The sequence below is a fragment of the Apium graveolens genome, chromosome 7, assembly GCF_009905375.1.
Source record: "Apium graveolens cultivar Ventura chromosome 7, ASM990537v1, whole genome shotgun sequence".
In the NCBI taxonomy this organism is placed as follows: Eukaryota; Viridiplantae; Streptophyta; class Magnoliopsida; order Apiales; family Apiaceae; genus Apium; species Apium graveolens.
Window position 1 is genome coordinate 50105047 of NC_133653.1, and position 13899 is coordinate 50118945.

Genomic DNA, 13899 nt, shown 5'->3' on the forward strand with positions numbered 1-13899 from the left:
TTTTTTCTCCTACTTCTAGAGCTAAATCAGTCCTAACCCCCATGTCTATCATATCAAGCTGAGATGCCTCACTATCTTTGGACTTGAACTTTAAATTCAGTAATGTCCCAATTAGACTATCACACACATTTTTCTCAACATGCATAATATCGAGGCATTGACGAACATGATGGAATTTCTAGTATTCCAACTCAAAAAATATCGACTTCTTCTTCCAAGCACAGTCCACCTTCTTCGACTTCTTTACTTCCTTTCCATCAGAAAATTTAATGTTTTCTTGTATCATATTTTCCTACTATAAGGTAAATAGTTAGCAATGGTATCATCACCACACACTGGACAACCCAAATAACCATTATTGACACAGCAGACAAATTACCATATGTCGGGAAATCATTAATCGTTCATAACAAAGTCGCCCTTAAAGTGAAAAAATATTTTACGAAGGCATCGTATACATTCGGTTCACCTTCTTCCCAAAGCTTTTTCAAATCATCAACTAACGGTTGTAAGAACACATCAAGGTTATTACTTGGTTCATGTGGACCGGAGACCAATATAGTTAACATCATAAATTTCCTCTTCATACATAACCACGAAGGAAGATTATATGTTACCAATACTACCGGCCAACAAGAATACCGATTGGTCAGCCCATTTTTATGTGGGTTAATACCATCAGCCGACAAAGCTAGTCAAAGATTTCTTGGCTCACTTCCGAAGGTAGGCCACCTGTAATCGATATTCCGCCAAGAAGGAGAGTCGGCAGGGTGGCGCATCTGGCCATCATGAATTATTTGGTTGGAATGTCATGTCAACAACTCAACTTTCGAAGAAGATTTAAACATCCATTTAAATCTTGGGATGATCGGAAAGTACCACATAACTTTTGCCGGGATTTTATACCTTTCTCTACCATCTTTACCACCTTCTAGCGTGATAGCTTGCACTTTGGACACTCTGAAGCATTCTCATTTACACCCCTGTATTGAACACATTAATTTGGGACACACATGGAATTTTGTATACTCGAGGCCTAAATTCGAAAGAGTTTCTTCACTTCATATTCGTTAAGAGGTAATGCATTTTCCTGAGGTAGGAATGAGCCAACTGTAGAGAGAAGATCACTAAATGCGTTATTACTAACACCGAATCTCGCTTTCCAGTTATGTAATTTTAACACTGAATATAATTTTGTGTATTTGTTTCCCTCAAATAAAGGTTATTGAGCATCGGCCACAAACCTCTTAAAATTATATGAGTCTTTATCGTAGTCATCACCCCTGGTTTACCCCCCGGATTACGATATGCTGCTTCACAAACCGCAATAGCTTGTGAAGCACCAGCAGCCACCGCTTCTGATGCAGCAGCCTCTTCTGATGCAGTTTCAAATGATGATTTAAATGAATCTGCATTCTGCTCCTTTTAATGAGGGAAATGTGCTACCAACAGATGACCTACCAGTCTTGGATTTGTGCCAAATTCAATCAATATACCCAAGACTGAAACCATTCTCGTAGAGATGACCCTTTATTACTTCAACCGGAAATTTCTTGAAATTAACACATTTACAGCAGGGGAAAGGTATTTTTTAGGATTTATACAATTTTTTTCAGCGTAAATCAAAAACTTTTCAACCCCGACCTCATATTCCAACGAATCCCTCTCTTTTGAAATCCAATCTTTCTCCATCCGTGGGATAACCTATTTCCTACCTAATTTTTATACCAAATATTTAAAAAACAAGTAACATACAATTAGTAATATATATGTATTACTATGTATAATTATCGGCAAAGCAGAGCACGACACTGATTGATCAAAATAATGAAACGAAACGAAACACAGAACAAAATTTATCGTACAGTGTGCGTCTATAATGCATCTGCCTCAAATTATATACAACAATATAATCTTATTTTTGTGAGGGATATGCAACACTATAATTTTAGATGAAATTAATACCATGTGATTTAAATTCTTTATGCATTCCTCTCCCGTAATTCTGAAGCCTTGACTGAGCCAACATAATAATCCATGTCATCTAATATAACTATGTCCATTATTTAACTTGCCATTTAACTTCTTTTTACCTGATTTGGATGGCTATAATCCTCTAGAGTTTTATCACAACATACTATAGAAAATAAGCCCAAATGTGAATCTATAACTATATGATTGTAACAACCTAATTTCTTCTTCTTCTAAACAAGTGAAAACACTGTCAGGTTTGTATCTCTTGAGAGTATCTGGTAAAAGTACTCAACATACAAATGACAAGAAACTCAAACAAATAGTGTTTCATGCACAATAAGAACAATCACTCAACTAATTAAAAATTAAAAAATTAGGGTTTCAAATTGAAACCCCCAATTCTGAAATTAGGGTTTAAAACTTACCCAATTCAAGCTTTAACCTCCAACTTAGCTTCAATCTCAGACCTGAACTAAACTCTGACTTGAACTTGAACTCCAACTTGAACTTCAACTTGAACTTCGACTTGAACTCCAACCTTAAACCCTGACTTTGACTTCGATTTACGCTAATACAATGAAACCCCCGATTCTATGAGAGAAATAAGGGAGATCTATGAGAAAATGAGAGCACGAAGAGGGAAATGAGAGCAATGATGGGAAATGAGAGCAACCTGTTCTTGGTGGGTGTTCTCGACATAAGTGAGAGATGAGAGTTTTTTGATGTTTGATGTTTTTTATTTTTTATTTTTTATTTTATATTTTAATTTTTTTTAATTAAAAAGAGGGGGAATATGTGTGTGAAAAAGGGGGGTGAATTTTACTAAAGCAAAAAATAGGGGAAAACATGGAGGGAATGAATTATTTGGCTGGGGGGGAACGAGGAAGGCGCGCTGATTAATTTTTTTAAAACAGACATATAACATCGGTTGGGCTAAAACACTGATGTTTATAAAAACAAAAGACATCGATTATCCAAAACCGATGTAGAAAACACTTTTTACATCGGCTCTAGAAGCAACCGATGTCTAAGAGGCGGTGTCTTTTCTACTTTTTCTAATAGTGCCCTCTACAGGAAACTCCTCAAATAGTAAGGGCCCAGATTCCTCAACATGTCACCTTGCTTGCTAGCAAGCCTAAGGGGAAGATGATGGGGCCTTAGCTAAAATCAAGCCAAAATGAAGATGATGTTGGAGTTAAAAAACTCAAGATGACAGCTGAAGGCCCTTGTCTTGACAAGGAGTTTACTGATTTCCTTGAAGGCCTAAGAGCCTCAATCAACCTAAATCACTTTACTTACAAAAAGGCTATGAACAACAATGTCAACTTCCTGAGAGTAATGTTGGTCACAAGACAAAGCTTCAAAGAAAAGAGAATTTTAGTAAATGTAAATGACTATGATGTTGATAGGTGCATGCATGTCTCTTTCTCATTTCTACAATCAAGAATAGCCTCAGAACTGGACATCTTTATCAATTAAGTAAAAGTGATGAGTCCAGGGGACACTCTTTAGCTACATGAATAAAAATCAAATCAAATAGGAGTTTTCCATGAAGCCTATCTATAACCTAGCAAAGAAGCGGCCTACATCTGCCCCGAAACCAGGAGATGCAAACACTTTCAATTACCCAAGGACTGTGTCTTGGGAAATAAAAAGTTGATGATGACTATTAAGACAGAGCTGAAGACAAAGAAGAACAAGAATCATGAAGATGTTGAGATGATCAAGATTTTTTCCAAGTACTTGAAGAATGCAAACACAATGTTACCAAAGACTCATATAAATGAAAAAGATGATGAATTGGATGATGATGAACAAAAGAAAGATGAACACAAATATTTTGGCTCAATCGAAGTCAGTCAAACAAAGGTAGTGGGAGCCATAAAGATGCTAAGGGTGGCAAGGATTATCAAAAAAAGAAAAGGATACAGGAAAGAAGAAAAATGGAAAAAATGGAAAATACTCCAAGAAAACACCAATAACCCAAAAATCCAAAACTCTACCAACCTCAACCCGAACACCTACCCAAACACAAACCCAAAACATCCAAACCTCAAAGCCTAAATACCTATACAAACCAGAAAGAAACTCTCTATTTAAAGTACCCGTTCAAGCCAATCAAATATTTCTGAAGAAACTGTCAAAATATCCATCATTCAAACCTCCAACTAAGACTCATTTCAAGACTACTGGAAGAAAACCAGTGCAAACAAAAGTTGAAGCTGGTGCTCTATGGAACTGATTAATCAACATAATTCTCTACCTATCCCAGTAGATACAAAAATGCTGACTACAACAAACAGTTAACTGAAGAAATAGTCAAAGTCTGTGTTGAAACTTTCGTAGAAGTGAGGATTTTCTTTAAGGATGGAACATTCAACTTACTTAATAGAGAAGTAATTGAAAAATACTCAACGGTAGAGCTTGATAGAGTGATAAGCTTGATAAATGGTAATGACAATTGTATATAGGGTGAAGTTATACCCAAAACTGGGTATATCTTTATTTTCTCTTATTTCTTAAATAAATGAAAATATATTTAAATTATTAGAGTATATCATTAAAAAAATATTTTTTTGTCATTAATATCAATGATTTTTGTCGCACCTTATCATTGATATTTTACCATACATCTTTTTGACATACACCATATATCACCATATTTAGAATATGCACATGCATCGCAATGACTAAAGATAATATTGTGTCTAATTAGTAGACCACTAAGATATATATTTATTTTACTATATCGCTAGACCGATTAAATGTTGTTTACATATTTGACATATTAAAAATTTATGAATTATATATCAAAAAGGATACTATAAGTTAAAGTTTATAGTATTAATAAAACATATGATCATATTGGTTTACATTGTCATTAATATCCATGTTTACATGCCACGGTGTGAAAGAATGGTATCTACTAAAACGGATAATCTTGGTAAAATTCATGTTTGCGCCTAATATGTCAATAGATGTGCATTGGTTAATATTGAACGACGAATGGGAAAAGGTATTTTGGTCAAGAATAAAAAAATTAAAAGACAACCCTCATGGATCACCGTTAGAATTGAAAAACAATACACAGTGGACAACAATACCACCACAAATATTGTTTGAGTTTAATATCAAATTTCAAAAAGTTCACCAATACCACAACACCCCAAATATTACTCCTTATATACTAAAGAAGTACATCATCCATTTATCATCCGATAGCATGTATATATAATCAATAATTGGAGATTAAACAACAATAATTCGTGCAATTTAGAGAATTCTTGTGTATTGCACGGACTATAGAGTTAGTTATACGTACCTCCATAACATTATTAACTTCATTAAATTAAAAATATTTTATAAATTTATTAATAAGTTGGATTTTATTTTATAATGTATTTTAAATTTCTTAAAATCTGGTAAGATTTTAGATGTGTTCTTTTTCAAAATCCTATCACATTTTCGTTCTTCTAGTCGGACTCTTAAGAGCTTCATTCTACAAGTTATCTGGCTAAGGACAACAGTGGAAAATAGGAATTGGCATATTGGCCTTAAAATATGAAGTTTAGTCTATTAAGAGCATCTCCAATACACTCTTAGTTCCCTCTCTATAAATAATATAAAAAATTTTGCTTTTAGTGTTGTAGTATGTACTTATCTCCAACCATACTCTTTAAATTGACTAGTTAACCAATTTTTTTTATTGTTGAAAATATTTTAAATTTACAAGAGTGCAAAAGTAAGTGGAGAGAGAAAGAAAATGTAATTATAAAATATAATATAATAAAATTTAAGAGTAAACTTTTTTTTTTAAAGTTGAGGAGAGAGAAGATGCTCTAAATGTTTTAAAGAGCAACCAATAGTCTATTAGAACAATAATTTGTTCTCCCTCCTTAAGTTTTGAGTTAAGAGTTAGAATAAAAAATCTATTTTGGAGCTGGTTTTTTTCCTGAGCACTAACTTAATTTAATTTTTTTATAAACCAAAAAAGTTGTCAAGATCACGCTTTGTAATGGTCTCAACTTGATGACAATTAAGATTTTCAGCTCTATCTAAGTTTGATTCGTCATGAGAGTTTAAATAAGCTCGTCAAGATTTGTAGCATTTGCATATTTATTACGGTAGTTACCTCCACCCGAGTAATGTCAAGTTTTAGTTAAACAGCTTTGTCAACCAATTTATTCCTCTTCTTAGGGACTCCAAATTTTATACTTGATGTTGCTTTTAAAGAACATGCCGAGGACACCATGGTACACAACTAATATTATTTAAATTGGTATTCGATTAAGCCTTCCCTGAATATTATGCAATTTATTATAACCCCTTTAATAATATATTTAAAATAAAGCTCGAAACATATTATGTGTTATCATATTCATAATTTAGTTGAAATTTTCTTGATCGATGAGTTGACTATTTTATTCAAATCAACATTTAAGCATGTCAATGCATTTCAGAGTTTAGTTCATAAAAATTTGTAACACATTTAATAAAAATATAATAAATTATTCAATAATCAATAGAACATAATTCTTATAAAACTATGATTTCCCTGCATATAAATGTATTGTCTCTAAAATACCAATACTTCCAATCTCCCACCTACAAATCTCCCACATGCACTAGAGCAAATCTCTCAAATATGAAACACCCATGAAAATGAGGCAAGTTTAATATGAAAGCAAAGAAGTTAATCTACATTAGTTATGGCTCACATGATACGGTTTATGGGATGAACTAAGAAAAAAGATCGCTAAAAGTAAGGATGTTACTTTTAATGAAAATGCATTAAATAAAGATAATCTTGTAATTGATTTTATGTTTACACAAAAATAACGTGAGAAAGATAAAGTAATACTCGAAAATATTACTAAAAAAGATCTTGCGAAAAATATAGTGAGGTTTTGGAAAATGTTGATGACACAGTTCCAAGTTACTTCACAAATCGAGGAAAGAAAATCTAGTAGAATTTTAAGTTCACCACAAAGAGTTTCTTTTTGATGATATTATATGTTATTGGCCGAGTACAGAGAGTCTTAATATTTTTCAAAGACAGTACATGTAGATGATTTTGTTCAGTGAAAATCAGTCATGAAAAAAAATATGAATTCTTTTGAGAAAAATGAGATTTCATCTTTAACATAGTTCCCAACAGAAAAGAAGGTTTTACGCAATAAGTGAAGGTTACATGATCGCATCAAGAGATATAATGCGAAATTAGTAGTCAAAGATTTTAAACATAATAATGGCATTGGCTACACTCATATATTTTCAGTCGTTATCAATATGACTATAGTTATAATTGTGCTAAGTATTGTGGTTGCAATAGAGTTACCTATGGAGTAACTAGATGTTAAGACTGCGTTCTTATAAGGAAGACATTTACATGATTCTGGAAAAAAACTTTGTTTACAAGATTATTAAAGCAAGCACCAGGAAAACGGCACTTGAAATTTGACAGTTTTATAATGTTGAATGGGTATACGAGAAGCGTTATGGATCATTTTTGTTATTTTAAGTAGCTTAATTAATCTTTTATAATATTTTGTTGTATGTTAATGACATGTTGATAACATGATCAAATATGAGATTAAAGAAATAGATGTATAACGAGTTTGTGATAAAGGACATGTGTGCGGAAAAACAGGTACTTGGGACGAGCAGCGTGTTTGAGATTGTTTTTTTTTGGCTCCATAAGATGAATGAAATTTTGCCCACAAATGCGCATCGTGCGACTCAATAGTACTACCTAGCATTGATGTCTGCGGGAGGCATCGGTAATACTCGTGTTATCTGTTTTTATTAACAGATTTCCACTAGCAAACACTAATATATGTGCAAGACCTGTTTCCGCGTATCATAAAGTTCAGATCTCCTTCTGGAACAGTCTTGATTAATACTTAAGAATTTGTATATCTGCTTTGTGCTTCTGCCAGATGCTTCATCTGTTCAATTGAATGGAAGGACATAGGATTTCTATTCAGCAAAGACAAGTGAACAAGAAGATGAACTTACAACTTGTGAATAAGTATTCTCTACAAAATTGGACAACATAACAAGGAATTAGCACATGAAATCACTTCCAAAGTTCTTCCATTGGGATACCACGATCACGAGCAACTTCACTGAATTGCCTCATTTGTTGCACAGCAACAACTGTGGCTCTTGCATTGTTGAGGGCATTGTTACTGCCAAGCTGTTTTCCCAGTGCATTCTCAACACCTGCCATTTCAAGAACAATCCTAACAGCACCGCCAGCAATCACTCCAGTACCAGGGGATGCAGGTCTAAGCATCACTTTTGCGGCCCCATAATCTCCATCAGCCCTGTTATTTTATGCATTCAAAAGAATAAATGACAAGCAAAATTAGATTTTAATCTATAGAGCATATGATGTCAGATTCATGAAAGGATCCAAAACAACTACTAAAAATAACTCCATTTGCAAATATGCCCAAACATTAGCAGAAAATAATGAAGTAGTGTAATGTAAAAAGTTTAGAGTACATTTAGCAAAAAATCAAAAGTTCTCAGTATATTGACATTAATTGTGATATATCCAGGCAGTTCATACATCATAAATTTTAAAAGGTAATACTTTCTTTTGCAACGAGTTAAGTGAAAATAGATATTCTTGAACAATACTTGATTTTTTTATTTTTATTTCCGCATAATCAAAATTTCAAACTAACACCAAGTAGTAATATAAGATTAGCCTAAAACCAAAACTATTAAACGTTTAGATATGTTGTCAATATATAGCAAAAACAACCCACATTTCATGTATAAAAATATCAACTAACTAATTATCACTGCAATAGAATTCAACAGGTATGGACGAGCAAAAAGAAACATTCAACCCAAACTCAAGTATGGGTGTCAGAAAAAGGTGCTGATCCGATAATTATTACTAAAATATTAAAATTCTTAGATAAAGATCTGAAAATGGACAAGGATGTGGGAACTTGTCATGTTTAACACATAATTTTTTATAGTCTTGTGTACATTTTAAAGTGTGTACACTACCAATAAAGCAATACATTTAATTAGAGCAAGCAAATCCAACAGTGTCTTAGTGTGTTCCTTATATATATTTTAAACAATACTGAATCTTAGTGATTTAGGAGATTATTTTGTCTTTCAACTCCAACAATGATCCTTATACCCCTTCCTTATTATTATTATAAGAAAAGAGAATGTGCAAGAAATGAAGGAAGAGAGAGAAAACAAGTCAAGAAGGATGGTGGAATAAATTTTTAATGATTAAAATAAAATAATGTATGGTTAGTGGCTCTTTATTAACAAGGTATGAGATGATGCTCCTAGCATTTTAAGGAAGTACTAAGAGTCGGTTGGTGCACCATTTTCATTCAAAATCCTTATAATTTAAGTTAGGAGGTCCATAGAAGTAGTCCGTGGGACTTGCTCTTATATATGTAAACTTTATGCTACAAAACTAAAAGGATGACATGGAAAGTCTCCCATGGACCTTGTTTTCAATAAGAAAGTAGTCTAGGAATCTTGTGTGCATATTGAACTAGAATTCCTGAAAGTGAAGTGTCCATTTTTAAAATGAAGGATCCCACAGCCATGTCCTGTCCAGTCCACATGGTTATGACTTCTGACTTATCAGGAAACTGGAGGGTCTGGGAAATGAAGCATTTATCAACAATAACAAATATCAAAATCAAATCAATATAGTCATGTCCACAATCCTTAACATTATCAATTTCCATGAATTATACCACTATGTTTAACATAAAACGATCAGCATTCAACATGAAGTGTTAAGAAAAGCATATACTAAACCACCATCCTCATATGATATAAGAACTCTTCCGACCAAACAGTCCAGAGCTCTGAAACCTTGGAACCCCAATATTCTTAAATGTGTAATTCGGATAGCAAGGTTGATTATTGCCTTTGGAATCCTAGTGATCAACTCTTCTGGAACTGGCTTTTGAGATAAGGGTCGTGTTAAATAATCATATTAAGCTCTTAAGCTAAAGCACATTATATAATCAACTTTAACCATAACAGAAACAACAATAATTCAACATTACAACAAAATCTAGTTCTAGTGAATACACCAGAAAAAAGAATATCAAATCAAGCCAAAAGAAACAAAAATCGGAAACCAACAACCTAGTGTATCCCACTCATTAATCAGAATTCAGGAGGTAAGATGTACTCATACTTCACCTTTAATCCTAGAGGCAGAGTGACGGAGTGTGTTCCTAAAGACACTGACTTTAACATTTTAAAAATAGTAAATCAATGTATTTAAGCCTAAAACCCCAATAACCTTCAAGAATCAATAATTACACCCATACATTCAACATAAAACCATCCACATTACACATAAACCAAACCATAATCACAACAATTTGACATTCAAAAAACTTAACCTGTGAGGAAATGTCGAATACTTAGTCATAGGCACCGTAACAATATTCCTCCGCGCATTAGTAGCTGATTTCTGAACAGCAGCAACAACCTCCTTCGCCTTCCCAACCCCAACTCCAACTTGCCCTTTCTTATCACCCACAACAACAACAGCCCGAAAATGCAATTGCTTCCCACCTTTAACAACTTTAGTCACTCTCCTAACTTGAATCACTCTCTCATCAAACCCATCTCTCACTTTCTCCTTCTTAATTTTCCCTAAAGCCCCACTCTTCTTAACCTTAGAATCCATCACATAAATATCATTACCTAACAAAGAAACACCACTATAAGCAGGCCCATAAAGTTCTTCATAAGCAGCAGCTATTTCATCCTCTGTTTCTTGTGGGCCATCATCAAATGAAGGTGGGGGTTCAAACCCTTCTGGGATTTCAGGTGGGTCGAAGGTAGAAACACCTTCTGGGTCATCATTTGTGAAAAAGATTGTGTCTTGATCAGTTATAGTGACTTCTTGGTCTTGTTCTTGTTCTTGGGCTTTAATGGGCTTGAGTTTTGTGGAGAGAGATTGGGAGAGAGTGGAGGAGAGAGAGTGGAATTGGGTTTGGGTGAAGAGAGAGAAACGAGGTGGGGGAGTGTAGAGAGAGAGGGATGAGAATGTGGAGAGAGAGGAGGGAGTTGCAGAGACTGCCATTGGTGGTAATGAGAAGAGGGGAAGAAGTTTTGTGTATATATATCCTATCTATATGTCTATCTCAACTCAAACTGAGGTAGCTCAACTGGGGATGCTGCTCCTGTGGATAAATGTACTTTTGAATTTCTTTTCACTATAATTTCTCTAACCGGATTAACAATTTTTAGTTTTATTAGAGATGCACAAAAGGACCACCGGGTCGGGCCGGTCTTTCCGGAAATATCAGAGTCCGTTTGGGTCCTAGAGGCGGGCTTAACCGGGCTTTACCGGGTTTTTTTTTCGGACCGGATCGGGTCGGCCTGTTTTCTAATTTAAATCGGATCGAGTATTATTAGAGATTCCGAAGAATACATGTGTTAGCAACTAGATTATCGTAAAAATGTATTAGTTTACATGGAATATTTTATGAAAACATTACTTCGTTGAAAACATTTAAGTTCGGCAAAAAATAAACATGTTTATAGAATAATATGTTTTATCATTGTTATGATAACAATGATATCCAAATATTCATAACAATGATATCCAAATATATATAGTGTACTTATTATATCATCTTTCATTATTTATGCAACGAAGTATATAAATAATATTATTAATCACAAATATGTAAATATATATGTGTTTAAAGTATTATTTATATTTATAGTAAATGTGAATTTATAAATATATAAGAAAATATATTAGAATAATCAGATTATAACCGGGCTTTTTCGGGCTTTTAATCGGGCCGGGCCGAGCCGAAGCCCGGGCTTTTAACCGGGCCGGGCTTTGCCTAAAAATATAGGGCCCGTCGAGGCCCGAAACCCGGGACGGGACCGGGCTTTGACCGGATCGGACTGGGCCAGATTTTCGGGCCCGGACTTTTTGTGCATCTCTAGTTCTGATATACTACAATTCGAAAAAGAACTTTTGAAAAGAAAAACTATTTGAAAGAAAATAAAAATTGCTATATTACTATTTTATTCTGAAAAATATTTCTACAATCTATCTATCTATTATATCTTAATAAACACTAGTGAAGAAACCCTCAAATCTATATATTCTTAAAGTGTACTCCTTAATTTACCCATTTTCCAAATGGGTAAATTTTTTTACCCATAACCCATATTAAGTATAAAATCACTAGATTCATGGATATATCCATAAAATTTACCCATGACCCATATTAAGTATAAAATCTATATATCCATGGATATATCCATATAAGTTTACCCTTTTTTTACCCATCAAAACACTAAACATGGAAATTTTTTGAATTTTAAAATTTAAACATCTTATCTAAGGAAAGATTTGCATGATTTTCTCACATTTGTTACAACACTAATTCAATAATAATTATTGGTTTCCTTATTCTCTCTCATTCTTTGCAAGCATGACCTAATTTTTTTATAAAATTCTTGATGAAGATTTGATGTATATCATGTTCGTCATACAAGTTTACAGAATATGCTGTTCATCTGTAAAAACCAGGTTCATGATTTACTGAATATATCCGGATGGATTCTCGAGGAACAAGTACATCATGTATTCATCTCCTTTGTCAGTTTACTTATAATAACATCGTTTTGCAGATATCTGATTTGATCATGATTTTCTTATAGATTCAAAACGACGTGTTCGTGGACGCAATGTTGAAAATGTGTTTAAAAATCCATCAGAACCACAGAATCAAGGTAGTGTACATTTTAATTCCATTTCTGATTCGTTTATTGAAAGTGATAATAATATTCATGTATTAATTCAGTTGTCAAACGTCGTACGCGTGGGAAGAATGTGTACAAGAATCTCACAAATTCAGCGAACATATATGATACACGTAAGCTTTCTCTCGAGAATTTCAGATTAGTTGATGTGTATATACGTTTAACAGACCATGTTATGTAACATACCATGTATCTTCTCCGACTGAGCATATGAATAATGATAATGTACATTGTTATACATATATTTGATGTGCTTATGTTAATAAATAGGTCATTCTGTAAGAACTCTGTTATCAATTATTGATCAAAGCGTGACACCAGAACAAGGTATTGGTTTCATTGTTTATCCGCCTGATTATTTTTATACATGGATTGATAAATGTGTCCTGAAGTTTCTATTAACATTCAGGAATAAGACAGCTTTCGAAAGGTGTGTTTCATAGCGGAGTTGCCGTAAATCTGGAAAGCAATAGAATGACATCAGAGGACATCAATAGTATCATTTTTCATCCATTCTGATTGTTATTATACAGTTTTTGTAATGATGTCTTCAGTTTGCATATATGTGTCGTGTTGCATTTAATAATAAAATAGGTCATTATGTAATAACTCCGCAATCAATGATTGATCAAAGCGTGATACCAGAACAAGGTATTTGTATCATTGTTTATCCGTCTGATTCATTTAATACGTGCATTTATAATTGTGACTTGAATTTTCTATTAACTCAGGAATAAGACAGTTTTCGAAAGGTGTTTTGCATAGCGGAGTTGCAGCAAATCTGGAAAGCAATACAATGACATCAGAGTACAATAATGGTATCATTCTTTATCCATTCTGATTGGTATTATATATTTTTTCCAATTTTATCTTCGATCATTTATTATATCTGTTGTGTTGTTGTTAATAATTTAGGCCTAATATATTGTTAAGATCATCAATAGGTAAAATAAGGATGGATTTTACCCATTATTACTGATTAACAACTTCATGCATGTACTTTTTCATCTCAGTTTACACATTTAAAACAGCAGCCGCAAAGTATTTTAAAGAGTCCTCTTTCAATATTTGATGAAAATATATCTCATAATATTTCAGCAGCCTCAAAACCAGGTTAAT

The 13899-nt window shown here is 33.3% G+C and overlaps 1 protein-coding gene across 1 annotated transcript; it reads right to left on the bottom strand.

Annotated features, from left to right (window-relative positions):
• Window positions 1–7971: 7971 nt before the first annotated feature.
• Window positions 7972–11189, bottom strand: LOC141671421 (small ribosomal subunit protein uS5c). The gene is made up of 2 exons (XM_074477667.1): window positions 10386–11189; window positions 7972–8303 (listed from the first exon to the last, which is right to left on the bottom strand). Exons 1-2 carry the CDS (start codon window positions 11072–11074, stop codon window positions 8054–8056), a joined length of 939 nt encoding a protein of 312 aa, XP_074333768.1. The 5' UTR covers window positions 11075–11189; the 3' UTR covers window positions 7972–8053.
• Window positions 11190–13899: the final 2710 nt, after the last annotated feature.